Raw genomic sequence first — 22,385 nt, 5'->3', positions numbered from 1 at the left:
AAGACACTGATGCAAACGCCTCCTGAAGGTCACCACTTGCAACGAATCCAACGCTCCAACGAACTGGGGTCGGTCCCATATAGTACGTTGAATCGAGGTTGTACTGTATAGCAAAACTGAGGCACATCCTTCAAACTGACTCAGTGAAGGCAGAATCAGAGGGCCGGTCCATAATAAACCCCCCTAAATCCATGAGGAAAGATAGGCCTAGCTAGGCAGTGCCAACACCAGTGACCAACTAGAAACTAACTCTAGGCACAACTAACTCAAGTTGAACAGTTAATCAGAGTCCATACAACAAGTAAGGAATAAATCAATAAATAAATAAATACACACACACACAATCCTGTGTATCGAATTTACTCAGTTTCTATGATCAAGCCACAGAGATATTACAGGAAAGAGATGGTTGGGTTGACTGCATCTATCTGGACCTAAAAAACCAGCGTCGAATGTAATGAAACGCCATTTTCTGGGTGAGACCCGGAGGCTCCCCGGAGCTTTACCAGCCTGATATGCTAATGTCAGACTTTGGCATCAGTCATGTGTACGGAGTTCTAAGGCCTACCGGGGACCACGGCCAGAACCTGGCCCCCTCAGAGAGGCAAGGGGAGCAATGGCCTATAGAAACTCCCGTGTGGTCGGAAGCATTCTATGTCTGCCATCGACCGGGTCAAGCATCCAGAAAGGTAAGCATTCCAAAACAAACCCCTATTCTGGTGAAAATTGCTACCTAAAGCCGAACTAGTGGATAGAACTCCTCAACAGAAAACAAGCAAACTAGTATGACGTCATACGTCACCGCGCCCCTGTCTGCACAGCTCCCCCCTCCCCGGGAGGGGGGAAGGGGGAGCCCCAGACCTCCCACGCCGGCTATCCACCCATCAGTTCTGAGGCTGGATGTCAAAAACACGCGAAAAACCGCCGACCGGAGGGAGGGAGGGTTGCCGGGGAGCCTCCGGGTCTCACCCAGAAAATGGCATTTCATTACATTCAACGCTGGTTTTCTGGGGGGAGCCCCGTCGGCTCCCCGGAGCTAACTACCCACAGAGGAAGGTCAAAGGGATGGAACCAGGAGGCGGACACCACGCAACCCCCACGGAAGCGAGACAACCGGCAGCAAACGCCAACCCAAGGCGCCACAGCCCCGAAAAATCCCGGGAACAACACGAGAACAACGAGCAGCAAGGCTCTTGAACGAACACCAAAATTCCATGCCCGAAAGACCGCAAGGACACGTCGCCCAGACGGCAGCGAGAGCAGCGAAGCCACGACCACCACGGGCATGAGGGAAGAACACAGGCAGCTGAGCCGCAAGAACACAGCTGACAACCCGGGACACCATCACTCACGAACCGGGAAGAACAGAAACGGATCAACGCAAAACGCGCTCTGGACCCAGACGCCGTGGCACGCAAACAACAGTGGAGGGCTGCCACTGAACACAAAACACGACACCCCCGGCCCGACCAATGAAGCACCAACAACCCTGGCCCCCTCCAGAACACAGCAGCCCCACCCCATGCCAGAAAAGATGGAGACTGCTGCCACCGAACAACCAAAACGCTAAAACCGAAGGAGCAAGAAAACTCAGCGACCTGACCCCCAGAGGCAAATGCCAAAAAGAAAGAGAGCCGACGAAAAAACACACCGGAACTGAAAGTGCACTACCAACCGAGGAGAAGACAGAGCACGCTGACCAGAGACCAGGATGGTGCAAGCGGCACACAAACAGGCCGGAGGTGAAACGACGCACGAGACAGCTTACTAACGGTGCAGAAGCAACACCAAGACCAAAAGGAAGCCGAAGCGGCTCCACCAGCGCCGCACGAAAAGAGGCGACAGTATGGGGCAAGACAACGGCCCCCAACCCCCACCAGAAAACCAAGCCGAGAGTAAACCAAGCTAATAAGAGTAACCACCTAAGAAGGGACAGGAAAAGGAAGGACCGCCAAAATACCCCATACTGCCGCCAAGAGAAGCACACAGGTGGAACACCTACCACGAAGCCACCCGACCACCAACCAGAGGCAAGACCGCGAGGCGGAACATAAGCAGCCCCGACAAGGCCCCTCCGAGCCCAGGAAAAGGTGGAGCCGCGGAAAGATCTCGGGCGCGACCACCGAAACCCAGGCAGCACAAGGAGATGGAACGTCTGCCGAACAGAAAAACTCCCCAAAGCAAGCAAGCCCGCTAGGAGTTCAGAAATGATGGGTCCGACGCGAGACATCGCAAGACCCCAAAAAAACAACCGGCAGGGCAAGCCAGAAAATCAAAGAAGGCGGAAGGGCTGCCGCCAGAACAGTACCCGAACCAAGGGGTACGAACAACTGCAATAGACCGAGACAAAGAAGCACACCACAGGACACAGGCTGAAAAACGCCCAAGAAGCCCAGGAACACACGCAGAACACTCCTGCTGCAAAGGAGGCAGGAAGAAAGAGCAGAAGCACAAAAACCCCAGGAAAACAACCAGGGGTGGACAATCAGGCAGGGACAGAAAAACCCCCACGCACATGAGGGGGCCAAAACAGGTACCCAAAGACCACGAAAAACAACAAGCAAACCCCCATACGCAAACCCCAGGCACAAAACAGCAGCAAAGTGCCACACCACAACCGGACACAGGAACAAGGACACGCCACCGCGAAACATGGTACCAATGCACACATGCAGTAGCAGCAACAGGCACCACCACAACATGCAACATGTAAACAGCAACCCCCTTCTGCAAAGGCAGAGAACGGAGCAGGCAGACCCCAAACAGGGCCAACAGACACACGACAAAACCCAGCAGGCCCAGAAACCTGCACACCAGGCGACCGACGGCGGAGAAACCCTGCTCGATACCTGCTGGAAGGGGTACTGGGAGCTCATTTACACCCCAAGCCCGGCCCGAGGCCAGGTTAGACCGGCTAGAGGGTGGTCCACCAGGCAGCTGCTTGGAGCGGCCCGCAGGCCCACATACCCCCACAACCAGGATGGGCCGGAACATCTATTCGAAAACAGGCTAGTGTGCTCCGGAAGTCCCCGGACTTACCAGCAATAAGGCTTATGCTCGCAAGTAGGTCATGTAACAACCACAGACCTCTGATGGTTATACAGTGTTCCCCAATTGTGCCTATAGCACCACTGCACTCCACTGGTACTATCCCGCAAGTTCTACTAGATAGGCGGAACCCAAGAGCCAGAGCTCAAACCCTGCAAGCACAGCCAGGAGCCTTACCAGGTGAGTACAGAACCAACCCCACAACCCCCACACCACACAACATGAAAAAAGGTGGGTCCCCAGAATGACTCTAGCATGGGTTGGACATGCACATGAGGGGGACAGGAAGGGTTGAAAAAGGGACAGTCACAGGTGTGCGAACGGTCTCAGTCGTACAAAAATATACCTAAATAAAGACAGGTATACTGACATACCTATACTAGGTATACTGACATATGGACATACCATATCTATATAAATAAAGACACTGCATCCAGCGCCCGGCCAAAAGACACCAGACCGCAGAAACTCACCTGGCGAACGGTGGCACGAACGTGACACCATGACTCAACCGCGCCCAGAAGAACCTGGGAGCACCGCCAGGTGAAGACGCCAGAGCTAGAGCCGGCCCCGACCGGACCCGCAGGAGAGCTGGTAGAGGCGAAGGAGGCGGCCCACACCCATGACAGGGAAAACCGCGGCATCCTCCCCACAACAGGGAACCAGGACACCCCCGGAGCGAAGGGGCACAAAACCGCAGCCAGGGAGAAGAGCAAGAGGCGAAGCACTGTAGCAAAAAGGGTGTAAAACACCAGCACTGAAACACCGCCCAGACCAAAACAAACTACGGCGCATACGCATGACACGCTGGCCGAACTGCACAACCCTCTCTGCGGGAAGGCGCCAACCAGGACTACTGCACTGGAAAAGTAGCCAAAAGAGGAAGCAGGAACAATAAAACCGGCCAACGAAGCAAAGACAAAGCCCAAAAAGGAACCCAACCGGACCACAAGCAGCCCAACAAAGCAACAAGTAGCCCAACAGGGCTACAAGTAGCCCAACAGGGCTACAAGTAGCCCAACAGGGCCACAAGTAGCCCAACTGGGCCACAAGTAGCCCAACCGGGCCACAAGTAGCCCAAAACGGCGACAAGGAGCCGACAGATGTTCCAATAATGCGGGAAGTAGCGAAAAACCTTCCCGAACCCTCGAGAACACAGAAGCCAACACTAGTCCCGAAGGCACACAAAGGCGCAGGCGCACCCGAGACCAGAAGTCACGTAGAACCTCAAGAACGGGGAAACATGACGAAGACACCATCCCAAAAAAGGGGTGGGAGGAAACATCCACCCACAGGACGGAACCAACCGACTCAAAGGCCAAGGAACCGAGCCCGGGGAGGGGCCGACGCCCAACAGCACGTATGGCGAGTGGGGAGGAAAGACCCCACTCCGCATAACCACAACCCCCGCCTAGAGGGGGATAAAAAAAAACCCACGGGGTCCAACAGGGCCAAGGCCCCCAAAGTCAGCCCCTCCCCAGCCCTGGGAATCTACACGACAGGCCCCGGGGCCGAGCCGTTCCCCCAAAGCCCAGGTCGTACCAGAAAACCGGGGCAGCCATGAAAACACTAAGAAAGGGAGCCCACTGGCAGACTCTTACAACATGGCTGGAGGAACAGGCTCAAATGCCCCCGTCACTACCCCGGAAGGGGAAGTCCCCGAGACTGCCCCGAGTCTCAACACCATCAAAAACCCCGCCCCGAGCCTACAGACGGTAAGGAACCGGATGCAGGCAGGAAGGGTGATCCAGGGGAAAGACAAGGGGGCGTGGATGGAACCGAACCAACCAACACCCCCAAGTCCCAAAACGAACCAAAACGGGGCAGCCCCGGGGCTCCTGGGGAGTAAACCACGAGAACGTTGCCACCACCAAGGCTCTAGTGCAACGCCCCTGCTGCCCACACCCGCTTAGTCAGCACAACTGGGTAACCGAGCCACAACGAGCAACCACCAAACTCGCAGGACTCCGGGTTGAAGGTGTCACCGACCCCACAGGCAGCAGACGGAGGCAAAACAGAGTGTCACCCAGAGACAAAGGGTGAGAGCAACCCTCAAACTCGCTGGAAGCGAGGGGGGACTCTGGGGTCACATCCATCGGACCCACGCACCCCCAGGGGTTTTCCAGGGTCCCGAGCATTTACTATAAGAGGACTCGCGCTTAGGTAATCCCAGGCAGGGTACTGCTAACCGGCACCCAAAGCTACCAAACAACTTTCTAAGAGCTGAACCCCCGGGACGTGTACACTCACGGGGACCTAGCAGGGGGTACCACCAGAAAATACTCAGAACACAAGGGACACATGGGGCAAGAACGATGGCAGACCCCCCCCCCCCACCAGGTAGATAAACAAAAAGAAAAAGAAAACCCCGCAAGAGGATAGCGTACCCAAGCAGAACCGAGCCGGCCGCCATATAGGTGAAAACAAGCTACACAGCACCCTGCACCCCACCAGTGCAAAACTGCCCCTTACCCTAAGGCGAACAAGGGAGACAGAACACCCGAGCACACAAAGAGCGGCCGAAAACCAAGCAGTAAACGGCCTAGCAGGGGCAGGACCCAAGGAACTTGTGGAAGGTGGCCCCAAGCCCCAAGGGCAGTACTTACAGGGCACCTAGGGAAGGGAACCCTAGGCGCATGCAGCCCGAGTACAGGAGAATCACACCCGGCTCACGCACCACCTAGAAAACAGACACCACACTCAAGGTACAGTGCTGAACCAACCACTGGAGCCAGAGCACATAACCAGTGCCTATAGCATCAGCCGAAGAACTGATGGGTGGATAGCCGGCGTGGGAGGTCTGGGGCTCCCCCTTCCCCCTCCTGGGGAGAGGGGAGCTGCGCAGACAGCGGCGCGGTGACGTATGACGTCATACTAGTTTGCTTGTTTTCTGTTGAGTTCTATCCACTAGTTTGGCTTTAGGTAGCAATTTTCACCAGAATAGGGGTTTGCTTTGGAATGCTTACCTTTCTGGATGCTTGAACCGGTCGATGGCAGACATAGAATGCTTCCAACCACACGGGGGTTTCTATAGGCCATTGCTCCCCTTGCCTCTCTGAGGGGGCCAGGTTCTGGCCGTGGTCCCCGGTAGGCCCTAGAACTCCATACACATGACTGATGCCAAAGTCTGACATTATCATATCAGCCTGGTAAAGCTCCGGGGAGCCGACGGGGCTCCCCCCAGAAAAGGCTTTCGACAGAGTTCCACATAAGAAGTTGTTCTGGAAACTGGAAAATATTGGAGGGGTGACAGGTAAGCTTTTAACATGGGTGAAAAATTTTCTGACTGATAGAAAAATGAGGGCAGTAATCAGAGGCAATGTATCAGACTGGAGAAATGTCACAAGTGGAGTACCACAGGGTTCAGTTCTTGCACCAGCGATGTTTATTGTCTACATAAATGATCTACCAGTTGGTATACAGAACTATATGAACATGTTTGCTGATGACGCTAAGATAATAGGAAGGATAAGAAACTTAGATGATTGTCATGCCCTTCAAGATGACCTGGACAAAATAAGTATATGGAGCACCACTTGGCAAATGGAATTTAATGTTAATAAATGCCATGTTATGGAATGTGGAATAGGAGACCATAGACCCCACGCAACCTATGTATTATGTGAAAAATCTTTAAAGAATTCTGATAAAGAAAGAGATCTAGGGGTGGTTCTAGATAAAAAACTATCACCCGAGGACCACATAAAGAACGCTGTGCGAGGAGCCTATGCCACGCTTTCTAACTTCAGAATTGCTTTTAAATACATGGATGGTGATATACTATCTTGAGATGATGATGAGGTTATCTCGAGATGATTTCGGGGCTTTTTAGTGTCCCCGCGGCCCGGTCCTCGACCAGGCCTCCACTCCCAGGAAGCTGCCCGTAACAGCTGACTAACACCTAGGTACCTATTTACTGCTAGGTAACAGGGGCATAGGGTGAAAGAAACTCTGCCCATTGTTTCTCGCCGGTGCCCGGGATCAAACCCTGGACCACAGGATCACAAGTCCAGCGTGCTGTCCGCTCGGCCGACCAAAAAAAGAAATTGTTCACAACTTTTGTTAGGCCAAAGCTAGAATATGCAGCGGTTGTGTGGTGCCCATATCTTAAGAAGCACATCAACAAACTGGAAAAGGTGCAAAGACATGCTACTAAGTGGCTCCCAGAACTGAAGGGCAAGAGCTACGAGGAGAGGTTAGAGGCATTAAATATGCCAAAACTGGAAAACAGAAGAAAGAGAGGTGATATGATCACTACATACAAAATAGTAACAGGAATTGATAAAATCGATAGGGAAGATTTCCTGAGACCTGGAACTTCAAGAACAAGAGGTCATAGATTTAAACTAGCTAAACAAAGATGTCGAAGAAATATAAGAAAATTCACTTTCACAGAGTGGTAGACGGTTGGAACAAGTTAGGTGAGAAGGTGGTGGAAGCCAAGACCGTCAGTAGTTTCAAAGCATTATATGACAAAGAGTGCTGGGAAGACGGGACACCACGAGCGTAGCTCTCATCCTGTAACTACACTTAGGTAATTACACACAGTATATGCAATTAAAGAAAATACTAAAATATAGAATGAGTACACCAGCAAATGGCCTTTGCAGGACAAAGTCCAGGACGGCCATCACTTATTTGAATACCTGGGACTATAAGAACACCATTGGGAATGAGACGGGTCTACATGACTGATGTGTAAAGCTAGGGGGACTGAGGAGTTAAATGCATAGTCACCTGGCAGCACACCAGCCTCGAGGCCTCGCGGCTGAGTGGACAGCGCTCGGGGGTTGTAGTCCTAAGGGCCCTGGTTCGATTCCTGGCCAAGGTGAAAACAAATGAAGCCCGCCGGCACTCTGATGGTAATCTTGGGCATAGTATTTTATCAAATCACCTCATTCTTTGGGGCACACATGAGGAACACAAATGCGAACTAGCCTGAATGGTCCCCAGGCATACATGCAACTGAAAACTCGCATTTGTGTTCCTCACATGTGCCTCAAATAATGAGATGATTTGATAAAATACTATGCCCAAGATTACCATCAGAGTGGCGGTGGCATAGCCTCAGCTACCATCAGCTTTTGTTCGGTCGTGATCTCTTATCTTGAGATGATTTCGGGGCTTTTTAGTGTCCCCGCGGCCCGGTCCTCGACCAGGCCTCCACCCCCAGGAAGCAGCCCGTGACAGCTGACTAACACCCAGGTACCTATTTTACTGCTAGGTAACACGGGCATAGGGTGAAAGAAATTATGCCCATTGTTTCTCGCCGGCGCCCGGGATCGAACCCGGGACCACAGGATCACAAGTCCAGCGTGCTGTCCGCTCGGCCGACCGGCTCCCTTGGTCGAGTGGATAAGATGCCCTGTACACCAGTTGCATAGTGCTCCTGGCAGTATGGGTTTGAGTCACTTCTGGGGTGCAATTTTCAGTTGCATGTATGCCTGGGGACCATTCAGGCTTGTTTGCATTATATATATGTATATGTGTGTGTGTGTGTGTACATGTGTACTCACCTAATTGTGCTTGTGGGGGTTGAGCTCTGGCTCTTTGGTCCCGCCTCTCAACCGTCAATCAACAGGTGTACAGGTTCCTGAGCCTACTGGGCTCTATCATATCTTCACTTGAAACTGTGTATGGAGTCAGCCTCCACAACATCACTTCCTAATGCATTCCATTTGTCAACCACTCTGACACTAAAAAAGTTCTTTCTAATATCTCTGTGGCTCATTTGGGCACTCAGTTTCCACCTGTGTCACTTAGTGTGTGTGCCCCTTGTGTAAAATAACCTGTCTTTATCTACCCTGTTGATTCCCCTTGAGAATCTTGAATGTGGTGATCATGTCCACCCTAACTCTTCTGTCTTCCAACGAAGTGAGGTTTAATTCCCGTAGTCTCTCCTCGTAGCTCATACCTCTCAGTTCGGGTACTAGTCTGGTGGCAAACCTTTGAACCTTTACCAATTTAGTCTTATGCTTGACTAGATATGGACTCAATGCTGGAGCCGCATACTCCAGGATTGGTCTGACATGTGTATATAATGTTCTGAAAGATTCCTTACACAAGTTTCTAAATGCCATTCTTATGTTAGCCAACCTGGCATATGCCGCTGATGTTATCCTCTTGATATGAGCTTCAGGGGACAGGTCTGGCGTGATATCAACGCCCAGGTCTTTCTCTCTCGCTCTCTCTCTCTGACTCCTGAAGTATTTCATCTCCCAAATGATACCTTTTATCTGGTCAAAGCTGGGGCTTTGACCAGATACAAGGTCATGTTTCAGAGGCTTGCTAACAGTGCCTTATTAATGCCAAAAATTAAGCAATATTTTGCATTAACTAGTAGTAGAAAATCAACCAGCACAGCTGTACCCAGCACGAGCACAGCCGTACCCAACACGAGCACAGCCGTACCCAGCACGAGCACAGCCGTACCCAGCACGAGCACAGCCGTACCCAGCACGAGCACAGCCGTACCCAGCACGAGCACAGCCGTACCCAGCACGAGCACAGCCGTACCCAGCACGAGCACAGCTGTACCCCAACACGAGCACAGCTGTACCCCAGCACGAGCACAGCTGTACCCCAGCACGAGCACAGCTGTACCCTAGCACGAGCACAGCTGTACCCTAGCACGAGCACAGCTGTACCCAGCACGAGCACAGCTGTACCCAGCACGAGCACAGCTGTACCCAGCACCTGTACAACAGCAGTCAGCACCGGTACAACAGCAGCCAGCACCAGCTCAGAAGCAGCTGAAGCAAACACAGCAGCAGAGCACCAGCGAAGCTGATGCAAACATCTAAGAACATTGTGTGTGGAGTGTACAGTTAGAATCAGTGTTAAATTTCAACTCCATGAGAATTCAAGATGGACATAACTCCAACAATAAGGCAAATAACAACTGTAACAGTATTTTTTAGTAGAGTAGTAATATATAGGTTCAGCATATAATATGATAATGCATTTTTATTGTTTACAAGAAAAAAAAAAGACATTGACACAAACGCCTCTTGAAGGTCACCTCTTGCAATGAATCCAACGCACTGGAGTTGGTCCCATATAGTGCGATAAACACTATATGGGACCATATAGTGTTTATTTTTCCACAAGGTCTTCACTGAATACTCAAAACAAAGAGTGTTCAGAGAAGACCTTGTGGATTCTCACTGAATACCTTAATCTTTTCCTCTCCTACCACCCCTATTTAATTAATTAATAAATAAATAAATACATAAATATAATATATATATAGATAGATAGATAGAGTACATGTCCCAGTGTTCAGCTGATAATAAGCGTTGTTTGATCCGTCCATCCAACAGAAGGCATTTCTGAGCACGTGTTGTGTGTTGTACCAGTCATTGTCCATGATTTTTGTTCATTAACTAGTAAAAACTTTGTGTTGTTACAATATCTGGAATTTGCAATTAGAGCTGTGAGAAGAATGTAAAGTAACACCTTGTCTGTTAGTCTGTTAGAATATCTGGAATCTGCAAGTGAGAAGACTGTAAAGTAACGGAAAGACTTTAAGTCTCAGTTTTAGTGGGACCAGTGTTCAAAGTAACTATTCCAAGTACCCTGTAATACAGGTTCTGTGAAAATATTACTTCCATTTTAATAGTTATCTTGTAAAGTAACATTAAGCTCTAGAAATAAAGCCCTTTGTAGAGAACCAAATTATTATTTTCTCCTAGTTGGATACTTTAAACCTTGTTTGGCCCCTAGGAGAGTGTCCCTGTGCAAGGTTTGCTATAAGGATTGTTATAAACACCAGTAACCTTTATATTTCTATGCATTAATGATGGATTTCAATAGCTTGTACGCTAGGGTATGGCTTCGAAGCTAGTGCCCCTTACCAATGAACTTGAAAGAGACACGATGTACTGTACTTTATAAAAGTTAATAAACAGAAATAAAACTACTGAGCAACTGGATAGATAAATAACACAGTAACATGTACAGTATTACAAAACTAAAGATGCATAATTAGAAGTACAGTACAGTACTGAACTGTACAGCAATACACTGCATATATAAAAATCATTAACATACCCTCAGGTTTACGAGGCTCCTTACAATTTTCTTCACTCGTTTTTTTCCTTTTGTTAGTCTCTTTGCCCTCTTGAGGTACTTTTGTGGCCTTTACCCTCTCAGCTTTACACTTTGCCTGTTCACTTAAGCTAAGATTACTGCCTTGTTTACTACCTTGCTTCTTTACACTTTCATTGTCCTTTCCCTTTGATGCAGTAATATTTTTACCAGCTATCTTCTGGGTTTTATTGTCGTTTTTCACACCTATATTTTTCCTGCGTTTCTTTCCGCCATTATCTGACGCCACCCAAGTTGCATCACGATCCTCATTATCCGATTCCACCCATGTTATATTGACCTCATTGTCACTATCTTCTACGAGGAACTTTCTTCCCTTACATGTTCTTCCTCTTGTTATCTGGACAGAGGTATCTTTTTCAGGCTTGTTGCATTCATTATGCTTCCTAACGGCTTTATTAGCATTTTCCTGTCCACCTTCAATCTCATCACCACATACTTGCTGCCCTTTTTTGTTCTTTTTCTGCTTGACGACATTGATTTGAACCTCAATTTTTTCTTGTTCATTCAGGGTTAGATTTTGTTTTTTTGATCTCTGTCTCTTTGATAGCTCTCGTTCACACTGTGCTGGATGGTCTTCCTTGGATCCACTTACGTAAGACTTCTCTATTCCATTCGGAGATGGAATGTCTTTTTTTAATCTATGTTGTTTGGAATTTTTGTGTTCTTTCAGAATTGGATTCTCTTCCTTTGATCTCCGTTTCTTTGATAATTTTGTTTCATTCACAGTTGGATGCTCTTTCTTGGATTTTTGTCTGCAAGACTTTTCTTCTTCATTCCAAGTTGGATTGTCTTCCTTGATTCTCTGTCTTTTAGATTTTTCTTGTTCATTTTGTTCAATCTGAATCAGATCACCGTCCTTGGATATATCTTTATTTTCATTTAAACGTTTTGTTGTATTTTTTTTAGTATTTTTTATTTGGTTTGTAATTTCTTTTAAAAGCAATGTAGCATCCCTTGCGGCTTTTCTCTTTGAGGGTCTGCGTAATTCTACAGCATTCTCTTTATTGTGGGTTGTCTGGCTCCTTTCTCTTAGCATTTCTGGAGAAGACAAATCTTTAGAATTCTCTCCTGCTGGGGTTCCAATAGTTTGAAACGTGTTTACTTTTTTCTCACACCCTGTGCCTCTAGTTTCCTTTTGCTTTTCTGGGGTAACAATTTTAAAAAGTATGTCCACTCTCTGGACATTTTCAGTGACACGTTTTGACGGTTTCCCAAATGTAACAGACAAGTTAGCAATGCCATGATTTTCCGCTGTGTTTTTCCTAGTGTGGCTTCGAAGAATCGGCATATGCAACTTGTTTGCAGGTATTTTAGGAAAATCCCTGTCCAAGTTCCACTTCCCCAAAAAATATGGCTCAAAATAAATTCCTATGTCTTGCAGTACCTTCATTTCAGCCACCATTTGTCATGAATTCTGAAACAAATAAGCTTCATTAATATTACATAATTTCATAAACTTATTGCAATATATAAGCAACAATAGCAAAATATTACCCATACACTCATTACACCACTAGTATGCAACAAGAAATATTAATACCAATTCGTACCAATGGCAGGTGTCAATAGCATATCTAACTATAGACTTCTGGAATAATGTTACTTGTTACAAAATAATAACAGTACGTAAGAATCAAGGAAGCCGCAGAAGGCCTATTGGCCCATATGAGGCAGCTCCTATTTATATCCACCAAATCTCATTTATATACAGGGCATCCTCACTAACGAACCACACTCTAATGAATTCCCGGATGATCCGAACAAATTGCATTTGGTACTAAATGTTCAGTGGAACACACAAATGTTGGATTAAGGGAAGATTGCTCATCCAAGCGGTCACCGAGACCGAGCGTCAGAGGTGGCTGTCATCAACTATGATTCAACAATATGTTAACATTTATACAGTGTTTTATTTTGCTTACAATTGTTTCCAGGGAGAAACAATGATAGTCGTAGTTGTTAATTCCAGGTTGTAGGATGATAAATTGGTGTCAGGGTAGGCAGGTGGTGTTATTGGTGAGTGTTGGAGTCTGGGGGGGGGCCAAGTGGTGTCAGTAGTTGGGATTTAGTATCAGGGGGCAGGTGATGAAAGTTATTCTCATTGGAGGCAAGTCGAGTTAGTGTTCAAATTGTTGTCAGAAAAGACTGGTGGTGTCAGTGGTGGAAGTTGGTGTGAGAAAAGACTGGAGGTGTCAGTGGTGGAAATTGATATCAGGGGGAAGGTCGTGGAAGTTGTTGTCATGGAAGGCAGGTGGTGTCAGTGCTGGAAGCTTTCAGGGGAGGCAGGTAGTGTTAATGGTGTCAGTGGTGGAGGGGTGCTAGTCGAATGAAATGTTGCTTTTTGTTTTCTTTATGCAGTTGTTTCACTATTTTGAGGACAAAGCTCGCAATTTTTAACCAGAGTGGTCTGTTTTGATTCGCCTACTTTTCTGGGTCCTTTCCTGGTTGATGACAAGTATGACATACTTTAAATACAAAGTGCTCATTGGCCACTGCTCCCATGCGCCTCTCTGAGGGGGCCAGGTTCTGGCTCTGGTTCCCGGCAGGCAACAAGAACTCTGCGACTGATGAACCCAACTAGTATAGCATTATATCAGTAGGTTATATCAGATATATCAGGGAACCGACGGAGGTTCCCCAAAGAAAAACGCAACTTCTCCAGGCCACTACAGCTAAACTACAAGAGGTAGAGACTCTTTACTTGGATTCTCATGCTTCCTGTGTGCTAATTAACCCATAAACTGTGCAACACATCAATAGCTGAGGTGAATAACTGATGCAGAATTGCGCACCACAGCTACTGATGTGTTGGAGTACCACGCAAGGTTTAAACGTCCCGCAGGTTAGGAGGAGGACCCATCCGCTGCCCAGGGTCGTAAACAGATGCGATTTTGGGAAAAATCCAGCATAGGCCACCATTGTGTGGGGGCCTCAGTTACCCATCAGACACGATGGCGAGCGCATCACGTCCCAACGCCTGACCCCGCTCAGTGCACCGCACCACACAATCATTGACCAAGGATGAAATTCATACTGAATTATTTTCCGATGGTGAGGAAAGTGATACTGATGACTCTGACGTCAATAAAGACTATACACAGGAGTCCAATGGGACTAACAGAGTGAGAATGAGATACAGCCTGCTCCCAGGGCGAGGCCTACACATTCACCACTGCTTCCTTGCCCACTCTCTACACCAATTTGCTCCCGACTACACAGTTCTTGTGGTTATTTGCAGTATGAGGATATTTTTGGCGACGAGTCAGAGAAAGCTGACTCTCTTTCTGGTTTTAGTGAAGTTGAATCAGAAAATGGTATTAGAGGGCCTGTTGCCAGTGGCAGTGGTGTTACCAAGCGATGTTTTGCCGCATCAGCAATGCATCCAGTCAAGCGCTGTCGCATGGCACCACATGGAGACAATGATGAACAAAGCCCCTCATGTTCACCTGATTATACCTCATCTTCAGTTCACGCCCGTACTATGGACAGACGGGCTTCAGCTCCTGGTCCACGGTGTGCAACGATTCCTTGCCGTGGTTTCGTCTTGCAAAACATCAGGTATACTTGTGTGGAGTGATGGTGAAGATATTGTTCTACTACTTACTGCCTTTGTCAATAAAGATGTTGGGATTAGAGACCTTTTCCTTGATACTGGTGAGGACATGTGTGAAATGGACTTTTTTTTACTGCATATTATGATGAGCCGCTCATAGAACATATTGTTCAGGAAGCGAACATTTATGCTGCTCATGTCATTGAACATGAGTTAACAGATTTTCTCATGAATACAGCGTTTGAAAAACGCTAATGTAGGTGAAATGTATGCATTTTTTGCACTATGTATGTTGATGAGACATTGTGTAAAACACGTCATCTCAGATTATTGGAGCAAAGACCACACTGTTCCAGCATCTTTGTTCGGGAAAGATATGTCTCAAGACAGGTTTCAGATACTCCTCAAGTGTATCTTGAGGAGTATCCTTATTTTGGGGAGTATCCTTATCCTCAAAATACTCCTTATTTTGCAAGTAATGAAGACCGAACAGAGGATGATAGACTTTGGAGAGTGAGGCACGTTCTCAATCAACCGATTGGAAAGTTCAGAGATTTCTATGTACTGTACTAGCTCAGAAGTTGGTGACTTACAAATCCCTTGTGCTTTTCAAAGGACGTGTTGCCTTCAAGCAGTATATTCCCTCCAAATGCCACAAATTTGGATTGAAATTCTTTGTTCTCTGTGACTGTGAAACGGGAATTGTGTTCCACATGATTCTGTATTCTGCTACCAATGTAAACATTCCCGGTAATAACCAACATGGTTTCTCAGGTAGTGTGGTGAAGACACTTATGGCACCATGGCTGAACAAAGGCCACATTTTATAAACAGATAACTATTATACAAGTCCCTTGCTAACTAGGTTCTTGCTCGATAATAGAACTGGAGTGTGTGGCACAGTAAAAGCAAGAAGGGAAATGCCCGTGTTTGACAATAATATTGAAGTAGGTGACTGCCAGGTAAGAAAAACTGATCAAATACTCTCAGTGAGGTGGAAAGAGAGGAGAGAAGAATATGTTGACAAGCATTCACACTGGTACAATGGTGAACATTGGCAAGGTGAACAGAACAACAAAACAACCAATATATAAACCAGATTGATTAATGGACTACTGTATAACAAACATGCGTTTGGTTGATAAGTGTGACATGATGGTGGGATGACCCTTTAGGGGATGACCCTTTAGGGGATGACCCTAGAGTACCAGGTTTCTGAATAGGAAGAACCGCCTCAAGCCAGTCCTCAGGGACTGACGACGACTCCCAGACACTGTTATAAAACCTCAGTAAATACTGAAACGTGCATAGAGGGAGATGGAGAAGCATCTCATAATGAATATCATCCAAGCCCACCGCTGTAGAACCGCAGAAGGCCAGGGCAGACTGGAGTTCTAAGAGAGTGAAAGGATAGTTATTGGGAAGCCAAAGAGAGGTGCAAAAATCTAAGGAAGAAGATTCAAGAAGGGGCTTACAAGTAAGGAAAGGAGGAGGAAGACGAGAGCCAGAGCTAACAGTTGAAAAGTAAGAACCCAGTTTGGTCCCAACCAATACTGGATCCGCCACAATAGAACCACGGAGGTGAAGGACTGGCGAGACATCTGGAACAAACTTACCCGCTATCTTGCGGATTTTTTTCCCAGATCAGGGGCTAGAGGAGTGTCAGACGTAATGGTGGAAATGAAAGATCTTCAATCCTCACATTTAGCCGTACGGATAGCCCTACGGGCCACCCGCACTTGCCCTCCAAAACAAAACAAAAGAAACGGGCATCCTACGGTGACAGTGTTTCTTCCAGGCTGCATGCTTACAGCAGACAGCCCCAGCACAGTCTGTGCTTGCACTTGCACTGGAATGCACTCCCGCATGCCCCAGAAGGTAGAGCAAGGAACAGAGCAGAGGGCAGCATAAAAAACAGTGAAAGAAAGAGGCAGATCAGAGAGGTCAGAAAGAGTAGCACACAAGGTGAAGAGGTTCCAGTCAGCCCTGGCAAACTGCTACCTAGGGAAGGAGAGGGGAGGGTGAAAAGAGAAGAAGGTGACAAGGCTGGGGAAATGGTTACTCATGTAAGTCATCAAGAACCCGCCAGATGAAGTCCAAATAAAGAGAAGATGAGCAGAGAGAAAGATCAAGACAGGAAAGGGTGCGAGTGCAGGAGTCAACATGAGTGGGCTCACCAGAATTCAGAAGAGAAAGAGAAGAGAGGACAAAAGCTTCAAGAAGGCGGCCCTGGGTGTTCGTCAGAACATCACCCCAGGGAGTATGCCGACAGTTAAAATAACCCAAAAGGAGCACAGGCTCTGGTAAGGAGTCCAACAGGTGTTTAAGATCAGGAAGAGAAAGTGGGACATTCGGGGGAGGGGGGGGGGGAATAAATGGAACAGACTGTATACCATGAACAAATCAGTATTTTGTTCATGGTATCAAAACAGACTGTATACCATTTACTCACAAAGATACAGAACACTGAATGGGCAACTGAAACTGTAGAAGGACGAAGGGAATATCAAGATGGATCAAGAGAGCAGTAGAGGCATGGGGCCCCAGCAAACGCTGGAGGGGAAAAAAGAAAGGAATAATCACAGAAGCGACCAGGACAAGCACCAAGCATCAGCTGCTGGAGACAAACACAAAGCGAGAAAAACTGTGCAATTAGAAATTAGAGTTCATGGAAGTTGGCATAAAAACCACAAATATTCCAGTGAAGAACATAGATAAAAGAGATAGAACAGAAACAGAGATAACAAGGGAGAAAAACAAAGGCAAAGTAAAACCAATCACCAATCACAGGTCAGAGAACTACTGAGATTCTGTGACAAATTCTCGCTCAGTCAGCAGATTACAGAACTGACTAGGAACGAGAACACGCTGGACCACATATTCACGAACAATAATGAGCTAATCAGAGACATTACTGTCTCAGACATTACGTACTCGGACCATAAGTACATTGAAGTGCAAACTAACATCAATAACGGTAGTAGGCCCAAGAGAAACAACAAGCGAGAAGGGCTATTCAATAAATTCAATTTTAATAATAAAAGAGATTATTAAAAGACTGGGAGAAAATAAACAGGGAACTTACAAACATTCAATGGGAAACTGTTCTAAATAATAAAAATCCTACATAAGGAATATAAAAACTGACTTCTGAAGCCTATGAAGTCTGTCTGAAACATGTTCCTTTGAGGAAAGCCAGAAAGAGGTCCAACATAGAAAGAGAACGCAGACAACACTACAAGAGAAGAAAAAGCCACCATTGAATGTAATGAAACGCCATTTTCTGGGTGAGTCCCGGAGGCTCCCCGGAGCTATCCCAGGCTGATATGCTAATGTCAGACTTTGGCATCAGTCATGTGTATGGAGTTCTTAGGCCTACCGGGGACCACGGCCAGAACCGGGCCCCCTCAGAGAGGCAAGGGGAGCAATGGCCTATAGAAGCCCCCAGTGTGGTTGGAAGCATTCTATGTCTGCCATCGACCGGAACAGGCACCCAGAAAGGTAAGCGCCCCAAAACAAACCCCTATTCTGGCTAATATTGCTACAAAAAACCGAACTAGTGGATAGAACTCCCCAACCGAAAACAAGCAAACTAGTGTGACGTCACACACCGCTGCGCCGCTGTCTGCGCAGCTCCCCCCTCCCCGGGAGGTGGAAGGGGGAGCCCCAGACCCCCCACGCCGGCTACCCACACCTCAGTTCTTGAGGCTGGATGTCAAAAACGCGAAAAACCGCCGACCGGAGGGAGGGAGGGATGCCGGGAAGCCTCCGTGACTCACCCAGAAAATGGCGTTTCATTGCATTCACCGCTGGCTTTCTGGGGGGAGCCCCGTCGGCTCCCCGGAGCTAACTACCCACAGACAGAAAAAAAGAGGGACTTACCCGGGAGGCGGTCGTCGCTCACTCCTCAACTCGAAGCCGAGACAACTGGCTGCAACCGCCGACCCAAAGCAACACAGGCCCGACGAGGCCCAGGGACATTCACAAGGTAACGAGCAGCCAGGACCCTGTTCGACCGCCAAAATCCCCGCGCCCGAATATCAGACCAAGACATATTCCCAAAGACGGCAGCAAGAGCCGCGAACTTACGAACGTCATGGGCACGGCGATAGACCGCAGGCTGGCTGGACTTAATAACCCTGCGGACGACCTGAGAGACCCGAACCCGCGAACAGGGAAGAAGGGAAACCGGATCAACCCACAGCGCGTCCCCGGACACAGAAGCTGTGGCGCGCAAATAACGGCCAAGCGACGCAACCGGACACAAAACATGATGCACCCCCGGACTGACCAACCAAGCATCAACCACCCATGGACCCCTCCGGAACGCAGCAGTCTCATTCTTCGCCAGAAAAGAAGGAGACGGCTGCAAACGAACAAAACAATCACCACGACCAAAAGAGCTGAAACCCCTGCGCCGGAGGAGAGCATGAAGCTCCCCTACCCGACCCCCAGAGGCCAAAGCCAACAAGAAAAGTGCCTTGGAAAAACAATCCTGGACCGAAGGGGCCACAACGAAACGAGGAGACGAAAGGAAAGCGAGCACTCTGTCCAAAGACCAGGACGGCTCAGGCGACGCATGAGCAGGCCGGAGGTGAAACAATGCACGAGACAGCTTGCGAAACGGGGCAGACGTAACATCGATACCGAAAGCAAGCTGAAGCGGCTCCGCCAGCGCCGCACGATAGGAAGCGACAGCGTTTGGCATAAGATGACGGTCCTGAAACAACCACGAGAGGAAGGACAAGACCACCCGAACAGACAAGGAACTAACATGACGAAGACGCAAAAAGAAACGGAAGGACCGCCAGGAAACTTCATACTGCCGCCGAGAAGAAGCCCTCAGGTGGGACACCAACAAGGAGGCCACCTGATCACCATAGAGATGATGATAGACTCGAGTCAAAAAAACCATACGCAAAGACTCGAGGAGAAGATCGAACCAGCTACGTGATATACCGGCCCGATCTGCTGAAAGAGGCGGAGCCGCCGGGAAAACCCTCGGGTTCGGACACCGAGCAACCAGCGCCTGAAACCAAGGCTGGGCCGGCCACCAAGGGGCCAGAAGGACAACTCTCCCCTGGTAAGTCTCTTAAGCGAGTCAGGACCTGGAGCAACAGCCGAACCGGGGGAAAGAGGTACAGGAACCCCCACCTCGACCAGTCTAGCCGAAAGGCATCGACCCCGACGGCCTCGCGATCGGGGAAGGGCGCCGCATAAACGGGAAGACGCCGCGACCAAGCCAACGCGAAGAGGTCCACTTCGGGGCGCCCGAACGTCTGGCAAAGCCAACGGAAGGACTCGTCGTCGACCGTCCACTCCGTGGAGAGGGGAACGGAGCGAGACAGGGCGTTGGCCAAGACGTTGGACACGCCCCGTACGTGAACCGCCAGGAGAGCCAAACCCCGAGAACTCAGCAGACGAGTCACCCTAAGCGACCAACCCCAAAGAGACAAGGACCGCATCGAACCCCCGCGGTTCAGGCAATGAACCACCGGAGAGCAGTCCGAATGGAGCCGAATCGTCGATCCGCGGGCCACCCGAATCCTCCCCAGAGCAAACCACACTGCCGCGAACTCCCGCACCGTGCTGTTAGCTCGACGGAAGGACGGATCCCAACGCCCCTGGCCGGCCTGGTGAGCACTGGTCACAAAACCCCAGCCGAGAGACGACGCATCCGTGTACACATCGAGCAAGGGCTCGGGTAGGCGCCAAGGCACTGAACCCCGAAAAACCCGAAGAGGAAGCCGGTGACGCAGCAACCGACGCAAGGCCTCCGGGGGTCGAACTCTGCGATCGCGAGAGGGGCAGAAGGGGAAACCCCAAAGGAACCAGAACAGCCGTCGAAGCCAAACCCGACCCGGCGGGTAGACCACAATCGCGAAGTTCAGGCTCCTGCACAGCCCCTCGAGCAACCGCCGGGTGACCCGAGGGCCCTCCAGAAACAGACGAAGGCGGGACCGCAGCCGCAGGAGAGACTCCGGAGGGAGAGACAAGGAGGCGGTTCGAGAGACCCAAACGAGGCCCAGCCAAGTCCGAACCTGAGAGGGAACCAGATGGGACTTCCTCCAGTTCACCAAGAACCCGAACTCGGCGAGCTGGGAAAGAACCAAATTCCTGGCTAGCAAGCAAGCTGACTGGCTGGGAGCCCAAACCAGCCAGTCGTGGAGGTAGGCCAACACCCGAACACCTAGGAGACGCAAACGAGCCACCACAACCCGTGTAAGGCGCGTGAACACGCGAGGTGCCAGGTTCAACCCGAACGGGAGACAACGAAAGCGGTAACTCAGACGCCCCACAACAAAACCGAGCCAGTCCCTGAATCGCGGATGAATCGGGACATGCCAATAAGCGTCCCGGAGGTCCAGGGACACCATCCAAGCTCCCGGCTCCAAGAGGAGCCGAACCTGAGACAGCATAGTCATCCGAAAGGAAGGGCAATGAACCCAGGGGTTCAGACGGGACAAGTCCAGAATGAACCGCAGGTCCGCGCAGTCCCGTCTCGGAACCGGATACAGACGGGAAACCCATCTGAGGGACGACGTTGTTTCGACAACGCCCAAGCGTACCCACTCCAAGACGACTCGACAGAGCACAGGGAAAGAAACCTGCCCCACCAGCCCCGACCCCCCAAAGGGGGGAGGGGCCACCCAACGCCACCGCAGGCCGCGAGACACGACCCGAAAGGCCCACGAATCGTGGGACCAGGCGCGGGCGAACAGTGCAAGCCGCCCCCCCATCGCCCCGTCAAGGGGGCAAACCGCGAAAGGGCCGGCGACCCTTACGAGACCCAGAACCTCGCACAGCGCGAACACCGCGCCGACCAGACGAGGGAGGGTCCGCAGGAGGAGCCAACCCCGAACCTGACACCAGAGGCCTACCACGACGAGAGGAACCCCGAGCCCTGGAACGACCTTTCCGGGAAGACCCACCCCGGGACCCCCGGAAAACCAACAAGTCCGACATCGGACGACACGCCGCCAACGCAGCCTGAATAAACTGCGCCACGGCCGACTCCTCAAACAGGAGAGGACAAAAAGGTGAAGAACGCCTAAGAGCCAGAGCCCAAGCAGATTCCACGGAGGAACCCAGCACCGCCTGCCGACACGCGAGACGGGAAGCATAAAACAGGGAAACAGCATCCCGCAAAATCGGCGTGAACAGCTTCAACAAGGCAGCCGACGAACGCGCAGCCGAGGACAAGGTGCCAGACCCCGGGACGGACCCAAGCATCCCCACATCCTCCATGAGCCAATCCGAAGACAGCTCCAGGAGGGAAAAGAACTGCAAGGCCGAAGCCAAAAGGCCCCGGGCGCGCAAGTCCTCCACAACGAGCGCCGCCGAAAGGGAGGGAACCTGCACATGGAGCTGAATAACGCCCACATCGCGGGGAAGGGCAGGGGCAAACAAGCACTCATTCAGGTACTCAAGTTCGCCCCCCAGGAAAACTTGAAGCACCGTGGAAGCTTCCCGCCACTCCAGTGTGCGGGAATGACAGAAGGAATGCCAGGAATCCAGACCAAACAAGGGGCAGTCTGCTAGCCAGGACGACTCCGGAACCTCGTAACGGAGCCAGAAAGGGAACGAAGTCCCAAACCTGAAAGTGGACGGATCCATTTCCGAGGCATAATCCAGGCCACGCAGGAGGTAAGCTGCAAAGGCCGCTCGCACC

The 22,385-nt window shown here is 49.9% G+C and overlaps 1 protein-coding gene across 1 annotated transcript in view; it reads right to left on the bottom strand.

Annotated features, from left to right (window-relative positions):
• Positions 1 to 22,385, bottom strand: part of LOC123749988 (DNA ligase 1) — a 71,611-nt gene that overhangs the window by 33,668 nt on the left and 15,558 nt on the right. The window contains exon 2 of the mRNA XM_045732118.2: positions 11,101 to 12,574. Coding sequence (XP_045588074.1) covers positions 11,101 to 12,562 — 1,462 coding nt within the window. The 5' untranslated portion in view covers positions 12,563 to 12,574. The remainder of the gene's footprint in view (positions 1 to 11,100; positions 12,575 to 22,385) is intronic.

This window comes from Procambarus clarkii, chromosome 50 (assembly GCF_040958095.1).
Source record: "Procambarus clarkii isolate CNS0578487 chromosome 50, FALCON_Pclarkii_2.0, whole genome shotgun sequence".
Classification (NCBI taxonomy): Eukaryota; Metazoa; Arthropoda; class Malacostraca; order Decapoda; family Cambaridae; genus Procambarus; species Procambarus clarkii.
This window is presented reverse-complemented; position numbering and strand designations above follow the sequence as displayed.